The 13288-nt window shown below is 38.9% G+C and overlaps 1 protein-coding gene across 5 annotated transcripts in view; it reads right to left on the bottom strand.

Annotated features, from left to right (window-relative positions):
- The window catches only part of LOC100394900 (COBW domain-containing protein 1-like), a 76741-nt gene that overhangs the window by 48901 nt on the left and 14552 nt on the right, over window positions 1-13288 (bottom strand). For 4 of the 5 annotated variants that reach the window (XR_013532742.1, XR_013532744.1, XR_013532747.1 and 1 more), the window contains exon 1: window positions 2842-3091. The exons of the other annotated variant lie outside the window; for it this stretch is intronic. Coding sequence is in view for 1 of the 4 variants with exons in the window: in XM_035301757.3 (XP_035157648.1) it covers window positions 2842-2995 (154 nt within the window). In the remaining 3 variants the exon portion in view is untranslated. Of the gene's footprint in view, window positions 1-2841; window positions 3092-13288 lie in introns of those variants that run through there. 5 annotated transcript variants of the gene reach the window in all.

Raw genomic sequence — 13288 nt, forward strand, 5'->3', positions numbered from 1 at the left:
TAATTTTTGTATTTTTAGTAGAGACGGGGTTTCACCATGTTGACCAGGATGGTCTCGATCTGTTGACCTCGTGATCCACCCGCCTCGGCCTCCCGAAGTGCTGGGATTACAGGTGTGAGCCACCGCACCAGGCATAAAATTTTATAAATATTTACAAATACTCCTACAAGTTGAAACACAGTTTCTTCAACCTAATCTTTCCTAAAATTTACACATAATGACCTTTTGTTTCAACATTAACAAGACACAAATTCAGGCTGACTATATGGCTACTTTTAGTATGCTTTAAACAATCTATAAAAATTTTATGAAATGGGGAATAGAGGCAGGTAGTGTCAACAATGGACAGAATATTCGGTAAAGATAAATTTGTAAGACTATACCAACTTTATCCAGCAGGTGGCATATGAAACTAATATATTAATCTCACGTAGAAGAAAAATAATTGTCCTGTGAACCATATACACTAAAGTTCATAGAGGAAAGAAAGAAAACCTAACTGCATAGTATTGTAGTTCAACTGTATCACTGTATCATTTCTTCATCTTTTTCTCTTGGACATTTCATTTGTTTCCAGTATTTTACTATTACAGTTCTGCTAAAAACTTTTACATGTAGGCTATACATATCTTCGGAAATACATTAAGTTTTCTAGTGTATAACTAGGAAGATTTTATGGAGTATCAGGATATTAATATCTTTTTATGTCATATTCCTTTCAAAGCTTTTAAAGAGATGAAGGCTTATATTTAGAGTACTTTAGGAAGCTCAACATTACAAAAGTGTGAAGTATAGAATGGAAGAGAGAGACTTTAAGGAGACAGGGCAATGAGGAAAATCTTAAAACCAGTCCAAGCCTGAGACAGAGGCCCTGAACATGAGTGTTTCACAGGGCAGTGACATGAAAACTGAAATGAAATAGTGAATGTAAGAAACCTAACAGAAGATTTACTAGGGCTTTTCAACCATATTATGAAGAAAAACACTTTAAGACATAGTTCATTCATTCGAAGGTTTCTACTATGCAACAGATTTATGCTGGGCCTTGTTGAAAAAGTGAGAAAAACAGTCTCTGCCTTCATGGAGCTTAGAAATATCAAGGGAAGGAGGGGAATTCAGTGAATAAGGAGGCAATTATGTCACAGGATGGCACATTCAATAGTTGTACAAAATGCTATGGAGAACCTAAGAGGGACATCTAGCCAGAGGAGTAACAGTAAAAAAAAAAAAGTACATATTAAAAAGGGCTAAAATACTTGGCACCTTTGAAGTAACCTTAGTTCATTGCACAGGGCCATTTTGGCCAGCTGGAAAGCCTGGCAAGATCCAGATCCCACAGGTCCTTGTAATTCATGTTAACGAATTTGAACTTTAACCCATATGGATGCCACTGAAGGGTGTGACACAATTGGATTGGCATTTATAAAGATCATTTAGGCTAACACGCAACAAATAAATTAAAGAACAGCAAGACTCCAGATTAGTTAGGCGGCTTTTAGAGTATTCCAAGTGGTTGGGATCACAGGAGCAGGATTTGGGGGAACGGTAACGGAGAAGTTTCGGACATGTTAAGTTGTAGAATATCAAAACAGAAATTACACAGGTGTGTAGCTAAACATGGACAAAGAGGGTGGGGGGGGGGAGCCTTAAAATGAAGCCAGAGAAGCAGGTGGAAAAATCAGAAGAAAAATGTAATATAAGCCAACAGAACAGTGTTTCAAAAAGGGAAAATGATCAGCGATAAGGAGTGAAACTATGCCTAGATTCGGCAACAAGGTTGCTGGCATCCGTCCTCACTCCTGAGCTTCAGATCATTTTCTCCAATGATCTACTGACCTACCAGTGAGCAACACGGAAAAGGCCCAAAGGGCAGCTTTGAAATACATTGTTTTAGACAAGAAATTTGTTAATCTTCTCAGAAGAACAGCCTCTGAATAAGTGGGGAAATGCCAAAAATCGATTCCTTTATAAAATTACTTCTGAGCAAAACCGGGAATAAACTTACAGTCTACAAAATAAAAAGAAAGAAAACACCAGTGATTTCTTATTTTTACATAAAAGTTCCTCCTAGCAGCACCTAGAAATATTTCCCTGAAACAGTATCACTTTATTTACATTTCTAACTTTTTCCACACTTATAATATAATCATATATTTGTTCTAGCCCTTCTATTTAACTGTAAGGTTTAAAAATACGTTTCTCAAATTTTCCAGTAACAAGCTTCTAGTGTAAGTGCATAAACCGCCCTTCACGAAACTATCAAGTGCACAAACTTGTGGTTTCGAGTATCCCGGTACACTCCTAAACTTTTGTAGTTTGAGAAATAGTCCTGGAGAACAGAGATTTTATTCTTACTTTCCTAGGCAGTGGTTTGCAAACAGACCTCAAAAAGTGTTTGAGATAGGAGCACTTCCCGCTAACTGGCTTGAGGACTTTGGCTCGTGGGGAAGGGGAATCTACTGAGGAATGCCCCATTCGTGTTGGGGATTTTACAAACGGGACGTCCTTTAATGGCAAACCTTCAATGGTTCCAGCCCCGTTTCACAGGTGACAGGTTTTTCCATTTTCAATGAAGCAGATGAGCGTCAGAATGGTAACATATCTTGGTAAGACCGCACAGAGATAAATAGGGGGCGTGTCTGAGGTTCAAAGTCTTGTTTGAAAGGAATCTCCCGAGATGAGACTTAAACCCAAACGAGGAGCAAGTGACCCAGCCCCTACCTCAAAGACATTTGCTCTTGGTCACGAGGCCCCAGTGCCTCAGGAGAAGAGGCACCGGCAGCCCCCAAAATCCCAGGACACCAGAGTTCACGGCATTTTTTGACCAGGATGGTTAGTTACCTAAATACCCGGTGATAATTGTGACTGGGATCTTGGCACCGAGCCCAGACTTTTCCTCCTCCTCGCTTTGCTTCGTCTCAATGGGAACCAATTCAGGACAATCCTCCTCCGCAGGATCCTCTTCCTCATCCACAACTCCAACAGCCTGTAACATTCCGGCCTACACCAAGTCCCTACCTCAGCTGAACTGCTAGGACCTACACGCCGAACCGCAGCCGCGCACGCCCAGCGCGCCACACCAGGCCAGGCCAGGGACTGACGTCATCACATCGCGACGCTAGCTCCTCCTGATCCCACCCAGATTACCTGGGCTCCCAACGAGAACCGCCTAGTCCCTTAGCCACACCCCCCTTAGGAGGTGGGCTCTCCCCGACAGAAGCTGGACACGCCCCTGGTAGTGTTCAGTGAACCTGAGCAACGCTGCACAGTGTCCTTAGGGAGCCTTGAACCTGCCTGAAGGTGCATGTTTTAACATAGCTAGAAGAAAGATTTTGAATGTCCTCACCACAAAAAAAATGATAAATGTATAAGATGATGAATATTCTAAACACCAATTTGATTTTTATACAGTGTATACATGCATTGAAACATCACCCTGTACCTAATAAATATGTACAATTAACAATACGTGTCAATTGAAAACAAAATTGTAAAATTATAAAAGATTGAAATTATTCAAGGTTCTTTTCCAGTAACAAAATAATAAATCTGGAAATAAATAGCAGATGGAAAAAAGCACCATGCACAATTGTATAAAAATTAAGCACTCTAAACAAGAAATGGATCAAAAAAGTAATCCCAAGAAAAATTAGAAAATATCTTGAGATGAAAATAAAAACAGGCTGTACCATCATAATTAGTAAAACACAGTAAAAGCAGTGCCAGAAGGGAACATAAAGCTGTAAATACTTATATTTAAAAAGAATAAATATCCCAACTTAACAACCTAAATTTACTCTATAAGGAAATAGGGGTGAAAAAAAATCCAAACCTAGCAGAAGGTAGAAAATAATAAAGATTAGAGCAAAGATAAATGAAAGATAATGGGAAAAAACAACGACAACAACAAAAACAAGTATTAGTTTTCTTTTTTCTTTTTTTGAGACAGAGTCTTGCTGTGTCACCCAGGCTGGAGTGTAGTGGCACAACCTTAGCTCACCACAACCTCCACTTCCTGGGTTCAAGTGGTTCTCCTGCCCCAGACTCCTGAGTAGCTGGGATTACAGGCACCTGCCACCATGCTCAGCTAATTTTTGTATTTTTAGTAGAGATGGGGTTTTGCCATGTTGGTCAGGTCAGTCTCAAACTCCTGACCTCAGGTGATCCACCTACCTCAGCCTCCCAAAACGCTGGAATTACAGGGGTGAGCCACTGTGTCTGGCCACCAAGCACTAGTTTTTAAAAAAGATCAATAAAATTGGCAAGACTTTAACTAGGTTGACTAAGATAAAAAGAGAGACAGAGAGAGGAAAGTCAAATAACTAAAATCAGAAATGAAAGAGATATTACTATCAATTGTATGAAATAAAAAGGATTATGAAAGTACTATGAACAAAAAACTGGATAACCTATAGAAATGAATGAATTCCTAGAAATACACAATATACTGAGACTGAATCTTGATGAAACAGAATATCTGAACATACCTATAGCCATTAAGGAAACTGAATCAGTAATCACAAAAATCCAAAAAATAACAAAAAAAGCCTAGGACCAAATGGTTTTACTGGTGGATTCCACCAAACATTTTTAAAAAAGAATTAACACCAGTCCTCCTCAAACTCTTCCAAAAAATGGAAGAGAAGGGAACGCTTCCAAACTCATCCTATCAGGCTGGCATTATTCTGATACCAAAGCCAGACAAAGACACTACAAGAAAACTATAGACTAATATCCTTGATGAATATTCATGCAAAATACAGAGTGTTTTTGCCCAGCAGACTGGAAACACCTTGGTCCCTCCAGTGCAGGAAGTGCTTAACCTCGAGGGGACAGAGAACAAAGTCATGTGCCTAGTCCTAACACCCCAGGGTTATAGCATGCAAGCCAGGAGTGCTGAGCTGAGCACTGGCACCCAGAAATCATCAAGAAACTATGCCAGTTGACAAAACTCAACTTACACCAAAGTCAAAAACCCTCCGGACAGCAAAGAACATAAAAGCAAAAAGCCTCATCTAACGATAGCAACTAAGAGATAAAGGAACGTCAGCCCACAAAGATGAGAAAGAACTAAGACAAGAACTCTAGCAACTCTATAAGCCTGAGTGTCTTCTTACATCAGAAGGACTGCACTAGCTCCCCAGCAATGGTTTTTGTTTTGTTTTGTTTTTTTGCATGCAGGGGCACAATCTCAGCTCATTGAAACTTCCACCTTCCAGGTCCAAGTGATTCTTCTGCCTTGGCTTCCTGGGTAGCTGGGATTACAGATGCCCACCACCACACCCAGCTAATATTTTTATTTTTAGTAAAGATGGAGTTTCACCATGTGGTCCAGGCTGTTCTCAAATGCCTGACCTCAAGTGATCTGCCTACCTCAGCCTCTCAAAGTGCTGGGATTACAGGTGTGAGCCACTGCACCCAGCCTAGCAATGGTTCTTAATCAGACTGAAATGGCTGAAATGATAAGCATAAAATTCAGAAGATACTGAAATTCAGCAGGAGAAAGTTGAAACCCAATCCAAGGAATCTAAGGAATCCAGTAAAATGAGTCAGGAGCTGAAAGATGAAAGAGTCATTTTAAGAAACAACCAAACTGATCTGACAGAACTAAAAAACTCACTACAAGAACTTAATAATGTCACTGGAAGTATTAACAGCAGAACAGATTAAGCTGAGGAAGGAATCTCAAGAGCCTGAAGACTGGTTCTTCTAATCAACTCAGACAAAAATAAAAGAAAAATAATTTTTAATGGGAAAAAATCTCCCAAAACATAAGATTATATGAAGAGATCAAACCTACAACTCTTTGTTGTCCCTGAAAAAGACGGAGAGAAAACAAGCAACTTGGAAAACATATTTGAGGATACAGTCCACAAAAATTTCCCCATCCCAGCTAAAGAGGTTGACATGCCAATTCAGGAAATTCATAGAACCCCTGCAACATACTATACAAGATGATAATCCTCAAGACACATAATCATCAGATTCTTTAAGGATGTGAAATAAAAATGTGAAAAGAAAAAATATTAAAGGCAGCTAGAAAGTGCAAGTCTACTACAACAGGAGCCCCATTACGCTAACATGAGATCTTTCAGCAGAAACCCTACAAGCCAGAAGAGACTGGGGGCCTAATTCAACATGTTTAAGGAAAAGAAATTCCAACCAAGAATTTCATATTCAACCAAAGTAAGCTTCATAAGTGAAGGAGAAATAAAATCCTTTCCAGACAATGAAATGCTAAGGGAACTTATTACCACCAGACATGCTTTATAAGAGGTCCTTAAGGGAATGCTAAACATAGAAATGAAAGACCATTACCAGCCACCACGGAAACACACTTAAGTACATAGACTACTAACACTATAAAGCAACTCTACAATCAAGTCTACATGACAACCAGCTAACAACATGATGACATGCTGAAATCTGCATATACCAATATTAATCTCGAATGTAAACAGGCTATACGTCCCACTTCAAACACACGGAATGGCAATTCAGATAAAGAAGCAAGAACCAACTGTATGTTGTCTTTAAGAGACCCATTTCATATGCAATGCCACCCACAGGCTCAGAGTAAAGGAATGGAGAAAGATCTATCAAGCCAAACGAAAACAAAAAAGAGCAACTTTTTTTTGGGCAAGTTATTTCAGACAAAACAGACTTGAAACAACAACAATCAAAAAGGACAAAGAAGCGCATTACAAAAGGATAAAGGGTTCAATTCAACAAGAAGACTTAACTATCGTAAATACAGATATACCCAATACTGGAACACCCCCAGATTCATAAAACAAGCTCTCAGAAACCTATAGACTTTACAAAACCACACAAAATAATAGTGAGAGACTCTGATAATCCACTGACAGTATTAGACAGACCTAAAGTCAACACTTGACCTAACAGACTTCTGCAGAACACCTCACCCAACAAAAACAGAATAAACATTATTCTTACATGCATATGGCATATATCTAAAGGCAACCACGTGCTCAGCCATAAAGCAATTCTCAACAAATTAAAAATCCCACAATCATATCAACCACATTCTCGTGATAACAGTACAATAAAAATAGATATCAATACCAAAAAGAGCTCTCAAAACCATACAATTCCATGGAAATTAAACTGCTCCTGAATGACTTTTGGGTAAACAACAAAAGCTTAATTTCGCTGAAATCAAGAAATTCTTGGGGCCAGGCACGGTGGCTCCTGCATGTAATCCCAGTACTTTGTGAGGCTTAGGTGGGAGGATTGCTGGACCCCAGGAGTTCAAGACCAGCATGCCCAATATGGCAAAACACTGTCTCTACAAAAAATACAAAGAAATTAGCCAGGTCTAATTCTAAAAAAATAAAAAGGAATTCATTGAAACTAATGAAAACAAAGACACAAGATATCAGAATCTCTGGGACACGGCTAATACATATTCTTAAGAGGAAAGTTTATAGTGCTAAAGGCACACACATCAAAATGGTGGGAAAATTTAAAGTTAACAACTAACATCATGCCTAGAGGAACTAGAAAAATGAGCAAATCAACCCTGCTAGCCATAGAAAAGAAACAACAAAAATCAGAGTTGAACTGGTCAAAAAAACATACAAAAGATGGTTCCTTGAAAGAATGAATAAGATAGATTGCCAGCCAGACTAACAAAGAAAAAAATCAAAGAGATCCAAATAAACACAATTGGAAATGGCAATGGAGACATTACCACTGACCCACAGAAATGCAAAAATAAAAAATCCTTAGAGGCTATTATGAACACCTCTATGCACACAAACTAGAAAATCTACAAGAAATGGATAAATGCCTGGAAACTTACAACCTCCCAAGATTGAACCAGGAAGAAATTAAATACCTGAACAGAACAATAATGAGTCCTGAAATTATATAAAAAGTCTACCAACCAGAAAAAGCCCTGGACCAGATGCATTCATAACCAAATTCTACTGGACATATAAAGAAGAACTGGTACCAATCCTACTGAGACTATTCCAAAAAATCGAGGAGGGACTCCTCTCTAATTCATTTTATTTTATGAGGCCAGCATATTCTGATACCAAAACCTGGCAGAGACATAACAAAAACAGGAAACGGCCGGGCGCGGTGGCTCACACCTGTAATCCAAGCACTTTGGGAGGCCGAGGTGGCCAGATCACAAGGTTAAGAGATTGAGACCATCCTGGCCAACATGGTGAAACCCTGTCTCTACTAAAAATACAAAAATTAGCCAGGTGTGGTGGCACACATCTGTGGTCCCAGCTACTCGGGAGGCTGAGGCAGAAGAATCGCTTGAACCCAGGAGGCGGAGGTTGCAGTGAGCCAAGATTGCGACACTGCACTCCAGCCTGGTGACAGAGCAAGATTCCATCTCAAAAAAAAAAAATCACCAGGAAACTTCAGGCCAATATCCCTGATTAACATAGAGGCAAAAATCTTCAATAAAATAGTAAACCAAATCCAGCAGCACATCTACCATGATCAAGCAGACTTTATTCCTGGGATGCAAAGTTGGTTCAACATATACAGTTCAATTCATTACATAAACAGAACTAAAAACAAAAACTACATGATCATCTTGATAGATGCAGGAAAGACTTTTGATAAAATTCAACATCCCTTCATGTTAAAAAACCCTTAAAAGACTAAGCATCAAAGGAATATACCTGGAAATAATAAGAGCCGTCTATCACAGACCCACAGCTAGCATCACACTGAATGGGCAAAAGCTGGAAGCATTCTCCTTGAGAACTAGAACAACACAAGGATGCCCACTTACTACTATTCAACATAGTTCTGGAAGTCCTAGCCAGAGCAATCAGGAAAGAGAAAGAACGAAAAGGCATCCAAACAAGAAGAGAGGAAGTTAAACCATCCCTGTTTGCAGACAATATGATTCTATATTAGAAAACTCCATGGTCTCTGCCCAAAGGTTTTTAGAACTAATAACTTCAGCCAAATTTCAGAATACAAAATCAATGTACAAAAATCGGTAGTATTTCTATATACCAATAACATCCAAGCTGAGAGCCAAATCAAGAATTCAATCCCATTCACAATAGCCACACAAAAAAATAAAACACCTAGGAATACAGCTAACCAGGGAGGTAAAAGATCTCTACAATGAGAATTACAAAACACTTCTCAAAGAAATCAGAGACAACACAAACAAATGGGAAAAAATTCCATGCTCATAGACAGGAAGAATCAAAGTTGTTAAAATGTCTATATTGCCCAAAGCAATTTACAGATTCAATGCTATGCCTATCAAACTGCTAATGTTATTTCTCAAAGAATTAGAAAAAAACTATTTTAAAATTCATAAGGGCCCCAAAAAGAGCTTGAATAGCCAAAGCAATCCTAAACAGAAAGAACAAAGAACAAAGCCAGAGGCATCGCACTATCTGATTTCAAACTACAAGGCTACAGTAACTCAAACAACATGGCAGTGGTATAAAAACAGACATATAGACCAGCGGAACAGGTCAGAGAACCCAGAAATAAAGCCACACACCTACAACCATTTGATTTTAACAAAACTAACAATAACATGCAATGGGGAAAGGACTCCCTATTCAATAAATGGTGCTGGGATAACTGGCCAGCCATATGCAGAAGACTGAAACTGGATCCTACCTTTCATTATACACAAAAATCAACTCAAGATAGATTAAAGACTTCAATGTAAAACCTAAAACTATAAAAATCCTAGAAGAAAACTTAGGGACTACCATGCTGGACATAAGCCCTGGCAAAGATTTAATGATGAAGACTCCAAAAATAACTGCAAAACACACACACACACACACACACACACAAATTCGCAAGTGGGACCTAATTAAACTAAAGAGCTTTTGCACAGCAAATGAAACTGTCCACAGAGTAAGCATGATCTACAGAATGGGAGAAAATATCTGCAAGCTACATATATATCCAAGAAAGCTCTAATTATCCAGAATCTATAAGAAACTTAAATAAATAAGCAAAAAAAAACCCATTTAAAAAATGGGCAATGGACATGAACAGACACCTCTCAAAAGACACACATGTGACCAAGAAACATGAAAAAAAACTCAACATCACCAATCATTAGAGGAATGAAAATGAAAAGCACAATGAGATACCATCCTATACCAGTCAGAATGGCCATTATTAAAAAGTCAAAAATAACAGATGCTGGTGAGATTATAGAGAAAAGGTAACACTTATATACTACGGATGGGAATGTAAATTAGTTCAGCCACTTTGGAATGCAGTTTAGAGAGTTCTCAAAGAACAAAGAACTACCATTAGAACCAGCAATCCTATTACTGCGTATATACCCAAAAGACTATAAGCTGTCCTGCCATAAAGACATATTCATGTGTATGTTCATTACAGCACTACTTCACAATAGCAAAGACATGGACTCAACATAGATGTCTGTCAACGATGGACCGGATAAAGAAAATGTGGCATATATTCACCATAGACTACCACACAGCCATAAAAAGGAACAAAATTATGGCCTTTGCAGCAACATGGATGTCACTGGAGGCCATTTTACTCTGTGAGTTATCATAGGAAAAGAAAACAAAATACTGCACGTTCTCACAAGTGGGAGTTTAACCTTGAGTACTGCGTTAGTCCACTGTTGTGTTATTGCAAAGAAATACTTGAGACTGGGTAATTTAAAGAAGAGGTTTAATTGGTTCATGGTTCTGCAAACCGTACAGAAAGCATGACACCAGCATCTATCTGCCCCACTTCTGGGGAGGACACAGGAAGCTTTCAATCATAGCAGAAGGCAAAAGGAAGCCAGAACATCACATGGCCAGAGCAGGAGCAAGAGGGGGAATGCAGTGGGAGGTGCCACACACTTAACAAGATCTTGTAAGAACTAATCCAAGGATAGCACCAAGCCATGAATGATCCCCCCTGCCATGACCCACTTGCCTCCCACCAGTCCCCACCTCCAACAATGGGGATTACAGTTCAATATGAGACTTCGTGGGGACATGTATTCAAACTACATCCAGTACACATGGACACAAAGAAGGAAACAACAAACACCAAGACCTGCTGGAGGTAGAGGGTGTGGAGAAGGTGAGGATTAAAAACTGTCTATCAGGTACAATGCTCTCTACCTGGGTGACAAAATAATTTGTACATCAAACCCCAGCGACACACAATTTACCCAACTAACAAATCTGCACATGCACCCCATGAACCTAAAATAAAAGTTAACAGGCAAAGAAAAGGAGAAAAGGTGACACACAAAATGGGAAATATTGCAAATCATATATCTGATAAGGAGCTAATATCCAGAATACGTGTGTGCACACATATACATATACATAAACTCTTATGATTCAAAACACAACCTGATTAAAAGATGGAAAAAGGACTTAAATAGGTATTTCTCCAATTAAGATATACAGATAGCCAATAAGCCACGAAAAGATGCTCAACACTACTAATTTGAGAAATGTAAATGAAAACCACGAGATAGCACCTGACATCCATTACGATAACTACTATCAAAAAAAGAGAAAATAAATGTTGGTGAGGATGTGGAGAAATCGCAACCCTTGTACACTGTTGGTGGGAATGTAAAATAGTGCAGCCACTATGGAAAGTAGTATGATGGTTCTTCAAAAAAACTGATAATAGAATTACTATATCATCCAATAATTCCGTCTCTGGGTATGTAACCCAAAAATCTGACAGCACAGACTTAAGCTCAAAGAAAAGTATCCATGTTCATAACACCATTATTCACAACAGCCAAAAGATGGAAGCTGCCCAACTATTCATCAGCAGATGAATGGAGAAACAAAATGTGGTATACACATACAATGGGATACTATTTAGCCTGAAAAAATCACTGAAATTCTGACACATGCTACAACATGGATGCACCTTGATGACATTGTACTAAGTAAAAGAAGCCAGTCACAAATGGTAAATACTGTATAATTCCACTTACACTTCAAGTATTCGAATTCACAGAGATCAAAAGTAGAATGATGGTTACTGGGGTCTGGGAAGAGGATAGAATGGGTAGTCATTGCTTAATGGGTATAGTGGTTCAGTTTTGCAAGATGCAAATGATGGAGTTTTGCTCTGTCGCCCATGCTGGAGTACAGTGGCGTGATCTCAGCTCACTGCAACCTCCGCCTCCCAGTTCAAGTGATTCTCATACCTGAGCTTCCCAAGCAGCTGGGACTACAGGCTTACATCACCAAACCCAGCCAATTTTTTGTATTTTTAGTACAGTCAGGGTTTCACCATGTTGACCAGACAGGTCTTGAACTCCTAACCTTAAGTGATCTGCCAGCCTCAGCCTCCCAAAGTGCTGGAATGACAGACGTGAGCCAATATACCCAACCTATAATGTTATTTGGATGTAGACTTGGATTAGTTTTACATAAATAGTGCAAACCAGAAGACAACAACTTAAACAATTTTTTTTAAGAAATATAATTTGTATGCCAAGACAGGAGAAAAAAATTAAATCATATCAAATGGTTAAAACCAGAGAAGGCAAAAGAAGAGGGAAGACTGTTTAAAAAGGAAACTTGTACAACAAACAGAAAACAGCTATAAATATGATAGTGTCAAAGGAAAATGAAAGCTTTTTCTCTCTACTCACATTCAACACAGAACCCTTCTGTAACCGTATGTGTGAAGTTTCCCCTGCCAAAACCCTAAACAATTCTCCAACAGACAACAACTATAATTCAATTAAATAATGACACTATCTACCTACAGACAGTATCAGATCCCACAGGTTAAGGGCTCAATCCCTTAAGACTGCCTGTCACTTCAGATGCCAGTCACAAGTCCCAGCCTGTGATCTGTGCTTTGGACTGACCAGCTATAAATAAGAGTTCGCACAACTTATTTACTTTGGTTTGATAATTTGCTGGAATGGCTTACAAACCTCAGGGAAATACTTATGTTAAACAATTTATCATAAAGGATATTACAAAGGATACAGATAAAGAGATGGACAGAGCAAAATAAGGTGGTGGGGAGCTTCCATGCCCTCCCTGTTATGGACTTTGGTATCTTCATAGGTTTTGGATCCAATCACCTGAGGATACTAAGGGCTAAATATATACATCATGATCTAATGGGATTTATTCTAAGTATGCAAGGCTAGTTTAACATTCAAAAATCAATTAATGTAATCTATCATACCAACAGGTTAAAGAAGAAAAAAAATCGAGGCCGGGTGCGGTGACTCAAGCCTGTAATCCCAGCACTTTGGGAGGCCGAGGCGGGTGGATCACAAGGTCAA

Source organism: Callithrix jacchus, chromosome 1, assembly GCF_049354715.1.
Source record: "Callithrix jacchus isolate 240 chromosome 1, calJac240_pri, whole genome shotgun sequence".
Lineage (NCBI taxonomy): Eukaryota > Metazoa > Chordata > Mammalia > Primates > Cebidae > Callithrix > Callithrix jacchus.